The 13431-nt window shown below is 38.3% G+C and overlaps 1 protein-coding gene across 1 annotated transcript in view; it reads right to left on the reverse strand.

The window, feature by feature from the left end:
• Nucleotides 1-13431, reverse strand: part of DNAH5 (dynein axonemal heavy chain 5) — a 323290-nt gene that overhangs the window by 45376 nt on the left and 264483 nt on the right. The window contains exons 66-68 of the mRNA XM_024247511.3: nucleotides 3484-3727; nucleotides 2041-2155; nucleotides 1357-1547 (exon numbers count right to left, since the gene is read on the reverse strand). Coding sequence (XP_024103279.2) covers nucleotides 1357-1547; nucleotides 2041-2155; nucleotides 3484-3727 — 550 coding nt within the window. The remainder of the gene's footprint in view (nucleotides 1-1356; nucleotides 1548-2040; nucleotides 2156-3483; nucleotides 3728-13431) is intronic.

Raw genomic sequence — 13431 nt, forward strand, 5'->3', positions numbered from 1 at the left:
TATGACTATGGACCTATAACCCCCACCAGGGCACACAGCATGTGTATACCCACATTCTTTCCCTACTGTTCCCCTAGGGGTCATCTTCAAGTTCCCCTACAAATCCACTCTCCATGTTAAGCATGAAAATCTCCTGCTAGATAAAATTATGTCTTATCTTTAAACACTTGGTTAGAAAGGCATACTAGATGAATCTATTTAGATCCTGGCATCATTTTCATAGTGTTATGGGATGAATATTGTGTCTCCCCAAAGCTCATATGTTGAAACCCTATATCTCAATTCTGACGGTCCTGGGAGGTGAGGCCACTGAGACATAATTATGATTACATGAGGTCATGAAGGTGGAGCCCTTAGGAATGAGATTAGTGCCCTCATAATAGTCACTAGAGAGCTTGCTTCTTCTTCTCTGCTCCCCAGCATGTGAAGATGCAATGAGAAGACAGTTGTCTACAACCCAGAAGAGGCTCCTCACTAGAACCCACTGTGCTGCACCCTGATCTGGGACTTCCAACTTCTAGAACTGTGAAAAAATAAATGTCTGTTGTTTATTAGCCACCCAGTCTATAGTAATTTCTTATAGCATTGAGAACTAACACACACAGTTACTTCAAATATTTTTTTCAAGACATTCAAGAATGTGATAGTGAATTTATGTTTTCCAGCCTTCCGCTGGGCTGTTTCGTTTGAATGGCCCAGGGGACATGGCTGTGAGCAATGCTTCAGTAGATGCAGAATAAATCATCCACAGGATGAGCTACACGGGGTCCTCATCTGCTTCACTCATCACCCGGTCACACCAGCCGCACTCCACCAGAGGCCCTGACCTGATGCCATCCCTTCTGCTTCAGCCCTCTTCCCCTAAATGTTCCCACGGCCAGCACCTCCTGCTCTTTCAGGTCTTTGCCCACCTACCGATCTCTTAGGAATGCCACCCCATTAAATATCCCATGGAATACCCCACTTAAAACTTGAAGCTTCTCCCACTTCACATGCCCTGTAACTTCCCATCCCTCTCATCCTGCTCTGTTTTCCATAGGACTTACCATCTTCCCACTCACTAGAAAATTCATGTATTATTTTATTTTTTTTTTCTGTACCCTCCCTAAATCTATATATGCTTTTCAAGGGCTTTTGTTCACTGACATGCCCCAAATACCTATTCCATGCCCAGGTATACAGTAGGTCCTCAATAGATAGTTATCACTCAAGAAAAGAACAAATAAAATATCTCATCTAAATGCAGTCTTATATAATGCAAGGAAATTGTTATAACCAAAAAATGTACTGCAAAGGGCTTTCACAATAACTCCTCCAACTGCACCTGTGCGCTATAGTCTCCATTCTTATACTGACCTTTAATAAGAGTGAGAAACTCTTCATGCTTGACTCGGTTCCTCTGGATGTCAATCTTTAGGGTAAGCAACAAGGTGAACAGGAATTTGTGCTCCTCGTACAGCCCTCGGGCAGCATACTTATAAACCTCGTAGGTCATGTGCTCGATGATATTAGCAATCCTCTTGCTTGTAATCGGGCTCTTGACAGACCTGGTGAAGAGAACATTTAAATCAGGCTTATCCCACTGCCCTTTTCAATTGTCTGTAAAAACAATTGTCTTTAATGGAAAATAAGTAACTTTAGAGGAAGAATTATTTTTACACATCAAGAGAAAGCCTCCTAAATCTAAAATAACAAGCATTCTCTCAACATGAAATAACATAACAGAATCCCGAATGTTGTCTAAATCAATTCTACCTGCAGGGCATCATCACTCACAACGATATCTCGGGAATTTTCTTGTTTAACAGAAACATATGAAGCCAAATGAATCAAATCAATGGATAAATAGTTGGTAAAGTTTTCTCTGGGCATAAAATGGCAAATCAGAATGATTTGTTAACACATTGGTAATTATGCGGATCTGAGATTTAAAAAAGAAAAAGACTCTTACTAACAAAGGAGAAGGAAGTTATAAATGTAATGTCATCATTTTAGTGCACAGATATAGAATTCAGCTTGGCTTCCCGAGTACAGACATACCTGGCTAAGGAAAGGTCAAATAAGCCCAGAAACTGGCGAAGCGAAGTCTGATACATCTCATTAACCAAGCGCATCTCAGTAATGAGGAAGTAGAGGATGCTGCCCCGTGTAGCCACTGGAAGACAAAGAGCAAGGTTGCATGTGCTACGAGAGAGGAAAATTAATGATCCATGCAAAGAGATCAGCCTAAACTCTAAATGAAAACAACAACTTTTATTTTTATATCTTATCAGTGGCTGCCTACCAGATACGGGATACAAAGCAATACTCATTTATTAATATATTTATTTATTATTTACAACATTTTGTAAGTAATCAACTATTTGTATTTATTAAATGGTACTTCTCATTTTAGAATCTCTAGACTCCTCGTAAAAATATTTTACTATTTTTACTGCAGGTAGAAAAGACAACCAAAGAAATTTCAAAGGTTGTGTGTTTAACACCCAGCAAGCGAGGTAGCCATTAGGGACCTCATCCTTAAGTTCCAGCGAGAAGCCATGCCTAACCTGGGCTTCAAGTCCGCAAAACAAGCCATTGCAAAGATGATGCTTCTGCCTCTCTAACAATAAATGACACTTTAATTATTATTATCATTATTTTGATACGGAGTTTCACTCTTGTCCCCCAGGCTGGAGTGCAGTGGCGTGATCTCGGCTCACTGCAACCTCCGCTTCCTGGGTTCAAGAGATTCTCCTGCCTCAGCCTCCTGAGTAGCTGGGATTACAGGCGCCCACCACCATGCCTGGCTAATTTTTTTTTCTTTTGTACTTTTAGTAGAGACAGAGTTTCACCATGTTATCCAGGCTGGTCTCACCATGTTGACCAGGCTTGTCTCAAACTCCTGACCTCAGGTGATATACCCACCTCAGCCTCCCAAAGTGCTGGGATTATAGGCGTGAGCAACTGTGCCCGGCCGATTATTTGTTAAGAGGAATAATAAAATACTAAAAGATAGCCAATCCAACTGAATTATTTAGCAGGTTTCTCTTGTACAAGGCCAATTTGCAAATTGGTGGCTGAGGATAAAAATCTCCCAAGAGACCACAGAACTACCTTCCTAATACAAAAACTATAAACAAAATTCCAACATAGTGTTACCAAATGATAAATAACTGGTGCACTAATTGCTCAGATTTCACTAATTTGTAGTCATCAGATTTTTTAAAATTCTCCTTCTTTACTTTCTAACATCAAAATAAGTTCATGAGAACCTTAAAGGATTTACCAACTAACATGAATGACAAGTACCCAGAAAATTTATACTATTATAAAAAATGTTTGACCCCCATTTTACTGAATATTTCCCAACAGAAATTCCACAAAATACCTCCACTTTGCATAATCATTTGTATAACTCCCTCACATCCTTCCATTTCTCTAATTCTCATTCCTCTCTCATTTCATTTTCCTGTGACATTTGTCTTTCATTACCAAACTCACCAGGTCTGTATTCCTCCCGGGCTGAGTTAATTTGAACTTCTGTCTCAGCAGAAATTTCTAGCTTCTGTGTCACCTCCTCGGCTGTCCTTTTTGTGTTACTCAGCACGACAATGAGACTCTCATCTTCTACCAGGGACCCCTGGGTACTTGTCAGGCGGTAAAGCAAGTTATCTTCTAATTCCTTCATCCTTCTTTTGTTTGCAGTTACATCTTCCATCAGATGAGTTCTTTCTTTCTCCAATTCCTATTAATTTGCATAAATATATTTTCTACCTCAATTAACAACTCTTGTTGAGTATTCCTTAAGACATTAACCTACATGGCTGCTTTGAAGCTCCCATACTGTATTTATCATAATCAACTGCAGGAAATATGGACATCAAAAAAGAAGGGCCGGGCGCAGTGGCTCACACCTGTAATCCCAGCACTTTGGGAGGCAGAGGCAGGTGGATCATTTGAAGTAGAAAGTTCGAGACCAGCCTGGCCAACGTGGTAAAACCCCATCTCTACTAAAATACAAAAAAAAAAAAAAAAAAATAGCTGGGCGTGGTGACACATACCTGTAGTCCCAGCACTTTAGGAGGTGGAGGCGGGCGGATCATTTGAGGTCAGGAGTTTGAGACCAGCCTGGCCAACATGGTGAAACCCTGTATCTACTAAAAAATTAGCTGGGCATGGTGGCTCATGCCTGTAGTCCCAGCTGGTCGGGAAGCTGAAGCAGGAGAATCCCTTGAGCCAGGGAGGCGGAGGTTGCAGTGAGTCGAGATCATGCAACTGCACTCCAGCCTGGACGACAGAGTGAGACTCTATCTAACATAAAATAAAATAAAAAATAAAATGTTAAAAAAAAGGAGGAGGAGCAGTAACAGAGGAAGGAAGAATAGGTGCCAAGCAACATGAAACCTGCAAAAAATACTACCAGCATCCCTTTAATCACCCATTTATTTTCTAAAGTCAAATCAGTTTCAAGTGATTGCTGTGATTATATTTAATATTATACATATAATCTTCTTTTGAAGGGGAAATATATTTGAAGACAAAGATATACATCTCTGATTAAATAGGTTTACTTCTGTCTACTTTCTTAAGAGAGTTTCATTATTGTTTAAATGTGGTTATTTCAAACTTGCTAATTGAAAAAGTATCCAAGTCTGTGAAAAACTACTCTCTGAAATCTTAGGCAAGCAACTGAGCTGCAACTGTGGGCACATTTAAATTGAAAAGTCTTCTTGGCCTGCTGTTCTCTCCAAGAGCAGAAAAGTTTTGCATCTTTTTTGAGGAAGCTTTGTAGACAGCTGGGAGAGTGAAGCCTTGGAAGACTCTTATCCTTATTGGCCATTTCTTCCTCTTGGCAGCTTGGAGAGGGAGAGATAGAGGAAGAGAAGGAAAGAAAAGATGGAGCTGGTGGCAAGGGTGGGAGAAGGAGAAATACGTGTGACACCGAGCAAGCCACAGGAAGAGGAAGCTCAGAGGCAGGGAAACAAAAGAGAAATATGCTTCTGGCACCAAGTCAAATTGTACATGGATATCAACTTGCTATATGAGAGACTCTATCTGTGACGCTAAAGAAAATAATCAAAAATGGAAAGAACAAGAAAATGATATTTACAAATTTAAAATGAAACTTATATATTAGAGAGTCTATTTGAAGAGCTTCCTGGATATGGAGTCCATTGACAATTCACCTACATTTAACTGCATTTATAATGTACAATTCATTATAAGTAAAATACGGGGAAACTAGGGTTAAGTGCAGGTGACAAACTGCAAAATCACAGGAGCTTTACCTGTGATTTTGACATTGTGTTTGACAGTTCTGATTGGACTCACGGCAGCTACCTGAACGTATGGTACCAAGCTCACATCTCTAGACCAGCTTCAGAAATGTACATTCTCAACTGGGTACTCTGGACATGACTCAGTAGGTGAAATGGTTTTGCTCTGTGCCCCTACTCAAATCTCACCTTGAATTGTAAACCCCACGATCCCCATGTGTCAAGGGTGGCACCAGGTAAAGGTAATGGGGTCATGAGGGCAGTTTCCCCCATGCTGTTCTCGTAAGAGTGAGTGAATTCTCACAAGATCTGATGGTTTTATCAGCGTCTGGCACCTCCCCTGCTTGCACTCACTCTGTCTTGCCACACTGTGAAGAAGGTGCCTGCTTCTCCTTTGCCTTCGGCCTTGATTGTAAGTTTCCTGAGGCCTCCCCAGCCATGCAGAACTGTGAGTCAATTAAACCTCTTTCCTTTATAAATTATCCAGTCTCGGGTATTTCTTCATAGCAGTGAGAGAATGGACTAATACAGAAGGTTTTATAGATTCTACTCCCTATTAAGAGAGCCAGAAATCTAAAGTGATGCAGTGATGAATCATATGAAACCATATAAAACATAATGGACTACTCACTGATTACATGATTAATTACACAATTTACCTTTGTTATGATCCAGTATGCACACAGACATGGAGGGAAAGGAGAGGCCAGACCTAGCCCAAACCATCACTGTTAACCATTACACAAGTTCTTCCCTTTAGTGGCTCTTACAATTATTCATTTTTAGTATTTAGTTTACGCTTACGAGAAACTTATCCCCATACTACTCCACGAATTACATCTTGTTTTAAACACTATTGCTATGCTGATAACTCCCAAGTTTATATCTCAGCTTCAGATCATACCTCCTTTCAACATCTCTACTTGGACATCTAAGAGACGTCTCCTACTTAGCACCATCAGCGAAACTAAACGTCTGATCCTCCCTTCAAACATGCTCAAGCTCACCCTTCCACAGCCCAGCAAATGGCAACACTATTCTTCTAGATGTTCTGGCCAAAACCTTTGAACCCTGCTTGGTCACTTTCTTCTCCTCAAATTCAACAACAAATTCATTGGCAAGTTCTATCATCTCCACTTCAAAATGAGATTCAGAATCTAATCATCTCTCACTCCCTCCACTATCACCACCCTGGTTTAAACTATCATCGTCACCTCCCCTCTAAATTAGGAGGTCTAAACAGGTCTCCTTACCCCCAGCCTTACCCCCTGGTCTACTCCCAGCCCGGCAATCAGAATGATGCTACTAAAACATACCCTCCTCTCTCGAAACCCTCCAGTGGCCAATCTTTCCACTCAGAGTGAAAGGCAAAGACCTTACCAAGGCCTATAAGGCTCTACCAAGCTGCCCCCTCCTTCATTACTGCTGGGGCCTCATTTCCTACTTTTCTGCCCTTTTTGACTTTGCTCCAGCCACATTTGCTATTTCCTACATCAGTGGTTTTCAAATTTCAGTGCATTAGGATCACCTGGAAGGCTTGTGCTGTAGGCCTGGAACAGCATCTAGGAATTTGCACTTCTAATCCCATGTGATGTGAAGCTGCTATTCCAGGAAACACGCTTTGAGACTCACTGTCTTAAACACACGAGGAACTATCTTGCCTCAGGGTCTCTGCATTGGCTGCAGCTCTGTCAAGTCTGTTCTTCCAAATAACTCACTCTCTTCCCTTATTCAAGTCTTCCTCAAATGTCACATTCTCAGTGAGCCCCACTGTGACCATCCTCTTTAAAATACCAGCCCACCAGCTAGTATTTTATTTATATGTTATGCTCCAGGGATAGTTTGGTCTGTTAGTCTATTTTGTTCATTGATAAATTCCCCAATTAGTGAAACAAAGTCTGGTACATAGTAGGCACTCAATTAATACTGCATATTGAATGATTAAATGTTGCATCTGTTTTCAAATTGATAAACTGAAACACACAGTGAACTGGAAAATCTAGTCTTTGTGCCAGAAATGCAGATGTGGAAATGCTCACTCTCTGAAAATCGTGACGTTAAAAATAAAGGAGGTATTAGCAAAACTGCATGAAGGCAAACAGCAAAGACCACTGGCCTCTGCTTTATGTTTCAGCCAGTTAATCACCATTGATTGAATGGTTATAGTTAGTAAGACCCCACCAGACTCTCAACTCATGCTCTGAGCACAGTGAATCAAGTCTGGGGACATTCGAGGAAAGGAAGAATTCCCTCTTTAAGCAAAACAGAAGTTCAGGATTTGTGTCAATTCTTAATTCTTTAAGATGTAGCAACTCAAGCAAAACTTGCTCTTATCATCTTTGTTTCCATCTGTTATCTGGTTACAGATGAAAGCTCCCTTAGTGGTTATTTCAATTCATTGATTCACTAGATGAGAATTCCAAATTTCAGAAAATGTAGAAATTAGTACAAACAAGTGACATTTAACGGCTGCTATAAAATTCATTTCCATAAGCAGTTATAATAAAAGCCCTCACATTATGGTTGTACTAGGAAATAAAAGTGATAATGAAAATTCAAACAATTTTTATTGCCATATTTATAAATTTCACACACTATCACTATCATTTCTGAGTTCCTAAGGGTGAGCATTTAAAGGTCTTCACCTGAAGACAGGTAAGGGAAGAAAAGTAAAGCAGTAGAAAGAGTGATGGTTTTGACATCAGGAAAACATATGTTTGAACTGTAGCTCTCAAAACCCATCAGCTACATGACATTTGCCATGTTTTAAAACTCTGAAAGCCTCAGTATTTTCATCCACAAAATGTATGTAAAAACTGCTCATAGGATTATGGTGAAGATATCACCAGTAATGCAGCTAAGGTAGTGGCTAGATTATGATAACTGCTCAAAATGTCTCTTGCCTTCCATCTTCTCCCTTGATTCATTTCTGGCCAAATTTTCAGAAGCACAATAATGCTTACTGTAAAAATAAGCAGTTTGAAAAATCAAGTTGAAATGTGGCACAAAGTAAATGATAAATGATATTTCAAATTTCACATATTATCATAAAAGTGCAAAATAAAGTAGCTGAAAAGGGATAAGAAAGGAGAACTTAGAATGCTAAGGACGAATACTTTTGTTTCAACTGGGAATGAGAGCATAGACTATCAAACTCAAAAGCAGAACCAAGTCTTATCAATTCTTGCTGCACAGAAACCTTTACCTTTCTGCCCATTTTTTCAATCACATAACCACTGCCCTACTTGAGAATTTACTTGTCATTCATGGACTCCTCTAACAAAACTGGTTTTCCTGCTGACCCTTTTCCATTCACAGTCACTCAGTAGATCTCCCTTACCTATTTTGAAAGGTCCAAAATTCTCAATATAGTTGGCAAAACCTGTCACAATCTACTTTTCTAATCTTATTTCTACTTGAGAACTATGAATTGGGGTTAAAACCATGCCTCCATGTTGCTTATGAAACAAATATTAATAAAATAAACATAGTAATGATGTATACAATGAGTGGCAAACCATTCAATTCTTGTACATTTTTTCAATAGTAACTATTTTTCAAATAGTAACTAAAAAGATTGAACATTATTGAGATGGCTGTAGTCAATTTAATACAATTGTTAACAAATTTGTCGATTAAAGTAATTGCCTATATACCCCAAAGGATTAAAATAAAGCTAAGAAGTACATTTCCCCAAAGTTTGAAACAGATGAAAATAAAACATACTAAGTAAATAATATAATTTAAGGTACTATTTGGAATCCCAAAAGCAATCTGTATATTAAATAGAAACAAGTGGCCAAATACTTGGGCACTAGAAAGTTATTGGCAAAAGAAAGGTTATCTGAGAAAAAAAAAAATAGAACAACTGTTGCTTGGTTTTTGTTCAAGGTTAAAAGATTGAAAACCTACTTAGGGATATGGTTATAGGCATATTTTCATTTATATGGCTGATTTAAACATTTGTATTAAACGATTACTTTCATTCCACCAATTCATAAGAAGACAAGACATTTTCAGATTAATATGATGAGGCAAAATTAATCAAAATAATTTTATCCATAAGTCTATTTCTCACCAAAGGTATTATCTCTTAGAGGCAGACAGATATATTGATAGGTAGGTAGGTAGGTAGGTAGGTAGGTAGATAGATAGATAGATAGACAGACAGACAGACAGACAGACAGATAGATAAAAGAGTAAAGATGTGTGATAAGTGTTCTATATATATTCTAAGGCTACAATGTAAAATTCTTATATAAACTGTGATATATTCCAAAGGGAATTTTAAAAGTAAGAAATAGATCAAAGATCTAAAAGTAAGACCTGAAACTATAAAGCTACTAGAAGAAAACACAGAGGAAATGCTTCAAGACACTGGTCTGGGAAAAGATTCTATGAATAACACCTCAAAAGCACAGGCAACAAAAGCCAAAATAAACAAATGGGGTTATATCAAAAAGCTTCTGCACAGCAAAGGAAACAATCAACAGAGTGAAAAGATAACTTACAAAATGGAAGCAAATAGTTACAAACTATTTATTTAAAAGGGGATTAATATCCAGAACATACAAGGAACTCAAACATCTCAACAGAAAAAAAATTGATTAAAAAACAGGCAAATTATCTGAACAGACATGTCTCAAAACACATAAAAATGGCCAAGAAATATATGAAAAAATTCTCAACATCATTAATGGTTGGGGAAATACAAATCAAAACCAAAATGACATATCATCTCACCCCAGCTGGGTTGGCTATTATCAAAAAGTCAAAAAAATAACAAATACTGATGAAGATGCAGAGAAAAGGGAACTGTTAAACACTGTGTGTAGGAACGTAAACTAGTACAACCACTATGGAGAACAGTATGGAAGTTCCTCAAAAAAGTACACACACAGATACACACATCGAAACAAATAGAACTACCACATGATCCATCAATCCCACTACTGGGCATTTACTCAAAGGAAAGGAAATCAGTGTATCGAAGACATGTCTGCATCCGCATGTTTACCGCAGCACTATCCACAATTGACAAGATATGGAATTAACCTAGGTGCCCAACAACAGATGAATGGATGAGGAAAATGTGGTATACATACACAATGGAATACTATTCAGCAATAAAAAAGAATAAAATCCTGTCATTCACAGCACCATGGATGGAACTGGAGGTCATTATGTTAAGTGAAATAAGCTAGGAACAGAAAGTAAAACACTACATATTCTCACTCACATATGTAAGCTAAAAAAAAAATGTTGATCTCATAGAAGTGAAAAGTAGAACAGAGGATACTAGAGGCTGGGAAGGGTGGGGGAAAGGGTGAGAGAGGGAGAGATTTGTCAAGATACAAAATTACAGCTAGATAGGACAAACAAGTTATAGTGTTTTATAGCATTATAGGATGACTGTACTTAATGATTATAATATATTATATAATTTCAAATAGTTTGAAGGAGAATATTGAATGTTCCCAACATAGAGAAATAATCAATGTTTGAGATGATGGATATGCTAATTACCCCAATCTGATGACTATACATTGTATTATGGAAATATCACTATGTACCCCATAAACATGCACAATTACTATATGTCAATTAAAAATAAAATAAAAATTTACACATACAGGGTGGTTTGGTAAAATTTCGTGAACATAGCATTTGTTAATTAAATGATTTTTTACTGTAAGTAGCTTAACAAAGAAGCAAATGAAAACTAAACTTATTTGTGTACTTAAACTGCATTTATAACCAAAGTTTTGAAATCAGTAAAAGACAAATGGCAGCCAGAGTTCTCATTCTTTTTTTGATTTTTTTCTTTTTTTTTTTTTTATTTTTATTTTTATTATTATTATTATTATTATTATACTTTAGGCTCTATGGCACATGTGCGCAACATGCAGGTAAGTTACATATGTATACATGTGCCATGCTGGTGCGCTGCACCCACCAACTCGTCATCTAGCATTAGGTATATCTCCCAATGCTATCCCTCCCCCCTCCCCCCACCCCACAACAGTCCCCGAAGTGTGATGTTCCCCTTCCTGTGTCCATGTGTTCTCATTGTTCAATTCCCACCTATGAGTGAGAATATGCGGTGTTTGGTTTTTTGTTCTTGCGATAGTTTACTGAGAATGATGATTTCCAATTTCATCCATGTCCCTACAAAGGACGTGAACTCATCATTTTTTATGGCTGCATAGTATTCCATGGTGTATATGTGCCACATTTTCTTAATCCAGTCTATCATGGTTGGACATTTGGGTTGGTTCCAAGTCTTTGCTATTGTGAATAATGCCGCAATAAACATACGTGTGCATGTGTCTTTATAGCAGCATGATTTATAGTCCTTTGGGTATATACCCAGTAATGGGATGGCTGGGTCAAATGGAATTTCTAGTTCTAGATCCCTGAGGAATCGCCACACTGACTTCCACAAGGGTTGAACTAGTTTACAGTCCCACCAACAGTGTAAAAGTGTTCCTATTTCTCCACATCCTCTCCAGCACCTGTTGTTTCCTGACTTTTTAATGATTGCCATTCTAACTGGTGTGAGATGGTATCTCATTGTGGTTTTGATTTGCATTTCTCTGATGGCCAGTGATGGTGAGCATTTTTTCATGTGTTTTTTGGCTGCATAAATGTCTTCTTTTGAGAAGTGTCTGTTCATGTCCTTTGCCCACTTTTTGATGGGGTTGTTTGTTTTTTTCTTGTAAATTTGTTGGAGTTCATTGTAGATTCTGGATATTAGCCCTTTGTCAGATGAGTAGGTTGCGAAAATTTTCTCCCATTTTGTAGGTTGCCTGTTCACTCTGATGGTAGTTTCCTTTGCTGTGCAGAAGCTCTTTAGTTTAATTAGATCCCATTTGTCAATTTTGGCTTTTGTTGCCATTGCTTTTGGAGTTTTAGACATGAAGTCCTTGCCCATGCCTATGTCCTGAATGGTATTGCCTAGGTTTTCTTCTAGAGTTTTTATGGTTTTAGGTCTAACATTTAAGTCTTTAATCCATCTTGAATTAATTTTTGTATAAGGTGTAAGGAAGGGATCCAGTTTCAGCTTTCTACATATGGCTAGCCAGTTTTCCCAGCACCATTTATTAAATAGGGAATCCTTTCCCCATTTCTTGTTTTTGTCAGGTTTGTCAAAGATCAGATAGTTGTAGATATGTGGCGTTATTTCTGAGGGCTCTGTTCTGTTCCATTGGTCTGTATCTATGTTTTGGTACCAGTACCATGCTGTTTTGGTTACTATAGCCTTGTAGTATGTTTGAAGTCAGGTAGCATGATGCCTCCAGCTTTGTTCTTTTGGCTTAGGATTGTCTTGGCAATGTGGGCTCTTTTTTGGTTCCATATGAACTTTAAAGTAGTTTTTTCCAATTCTGTGAAGAAAGTCATTGGTAGCTTGATGGGGATGGCATTGAATCTATAAATTACCTTGGGCAGTATGGCCATTTTCATGATATTGATTCTTCCTATCCATGAGCATGGAATGTTCTTCCATTTGTTTGTATCCTCTTTTATTTCCTTGAGCAGTGGTTTGTAGTTCGCCTTGAAAAGGTCCTTCACATCCCCTGTAAGTTGGATTCCTAGGTATTTTATTCTCTTTGAAGCAATTGTGAATGGGAGTTCACTCATGATTTGGCTCTCTGTTTGTCTGTTATTGGTGTATAAGAATGCTTGTGATTTTTGCACATTGATTTTGTATCCTGAGACTTTGCTGAAGTTGCTTATCAGCTTAAGGAGATTTTGGGCTGAGACGATGGGGTTTTCTAGATATACAATCATGTCCCTGCAAATAGGGACAATTTGAGTTCCTCTTTTCCTAATTGAATACCCTTTATTTCTTTCTCCTGCTTGATTGCCCTGGCCAGAACTGACATATCTGTGTTCATAAGGCACAGACATAAGACTCTTTTCAATTGAGTAACTAGACTGTAGGAAATGACCCCAAAGCAGCAGGGATCAACTCAGACCCATTTGCACCACCCAGACTGAGAAGGTCCAGCAGTGTTAGCAGATTCAGGAATATGCTGGGAAGTGAAGAAGCTGCAAAAGTAAAAGCCCCTTAGAATAAGCATACTGCTGAAAATCCATCAAAATTAAGCCCAGCAGCTCGCTTCTTCTATCACAAGACCTCATTTTGGGAACAAAATAAATAAAGGTTAGG

Source organism: Pongo abelii, chromosome 4 (genome assembly GCF_028885655.2).
Source record: "Pongo abelii isolate AG06213 chromosome 4, NHGRI_mPonAbe1-v2.0_pri, whole genome shotgun sequence".
In the NCBI taxonomy this organism is placed as follows: Eukaryota; Metazoa; Chordata; class Mammalia; order Primates; family Hominidae; genus Pongo; species Pongo abelii.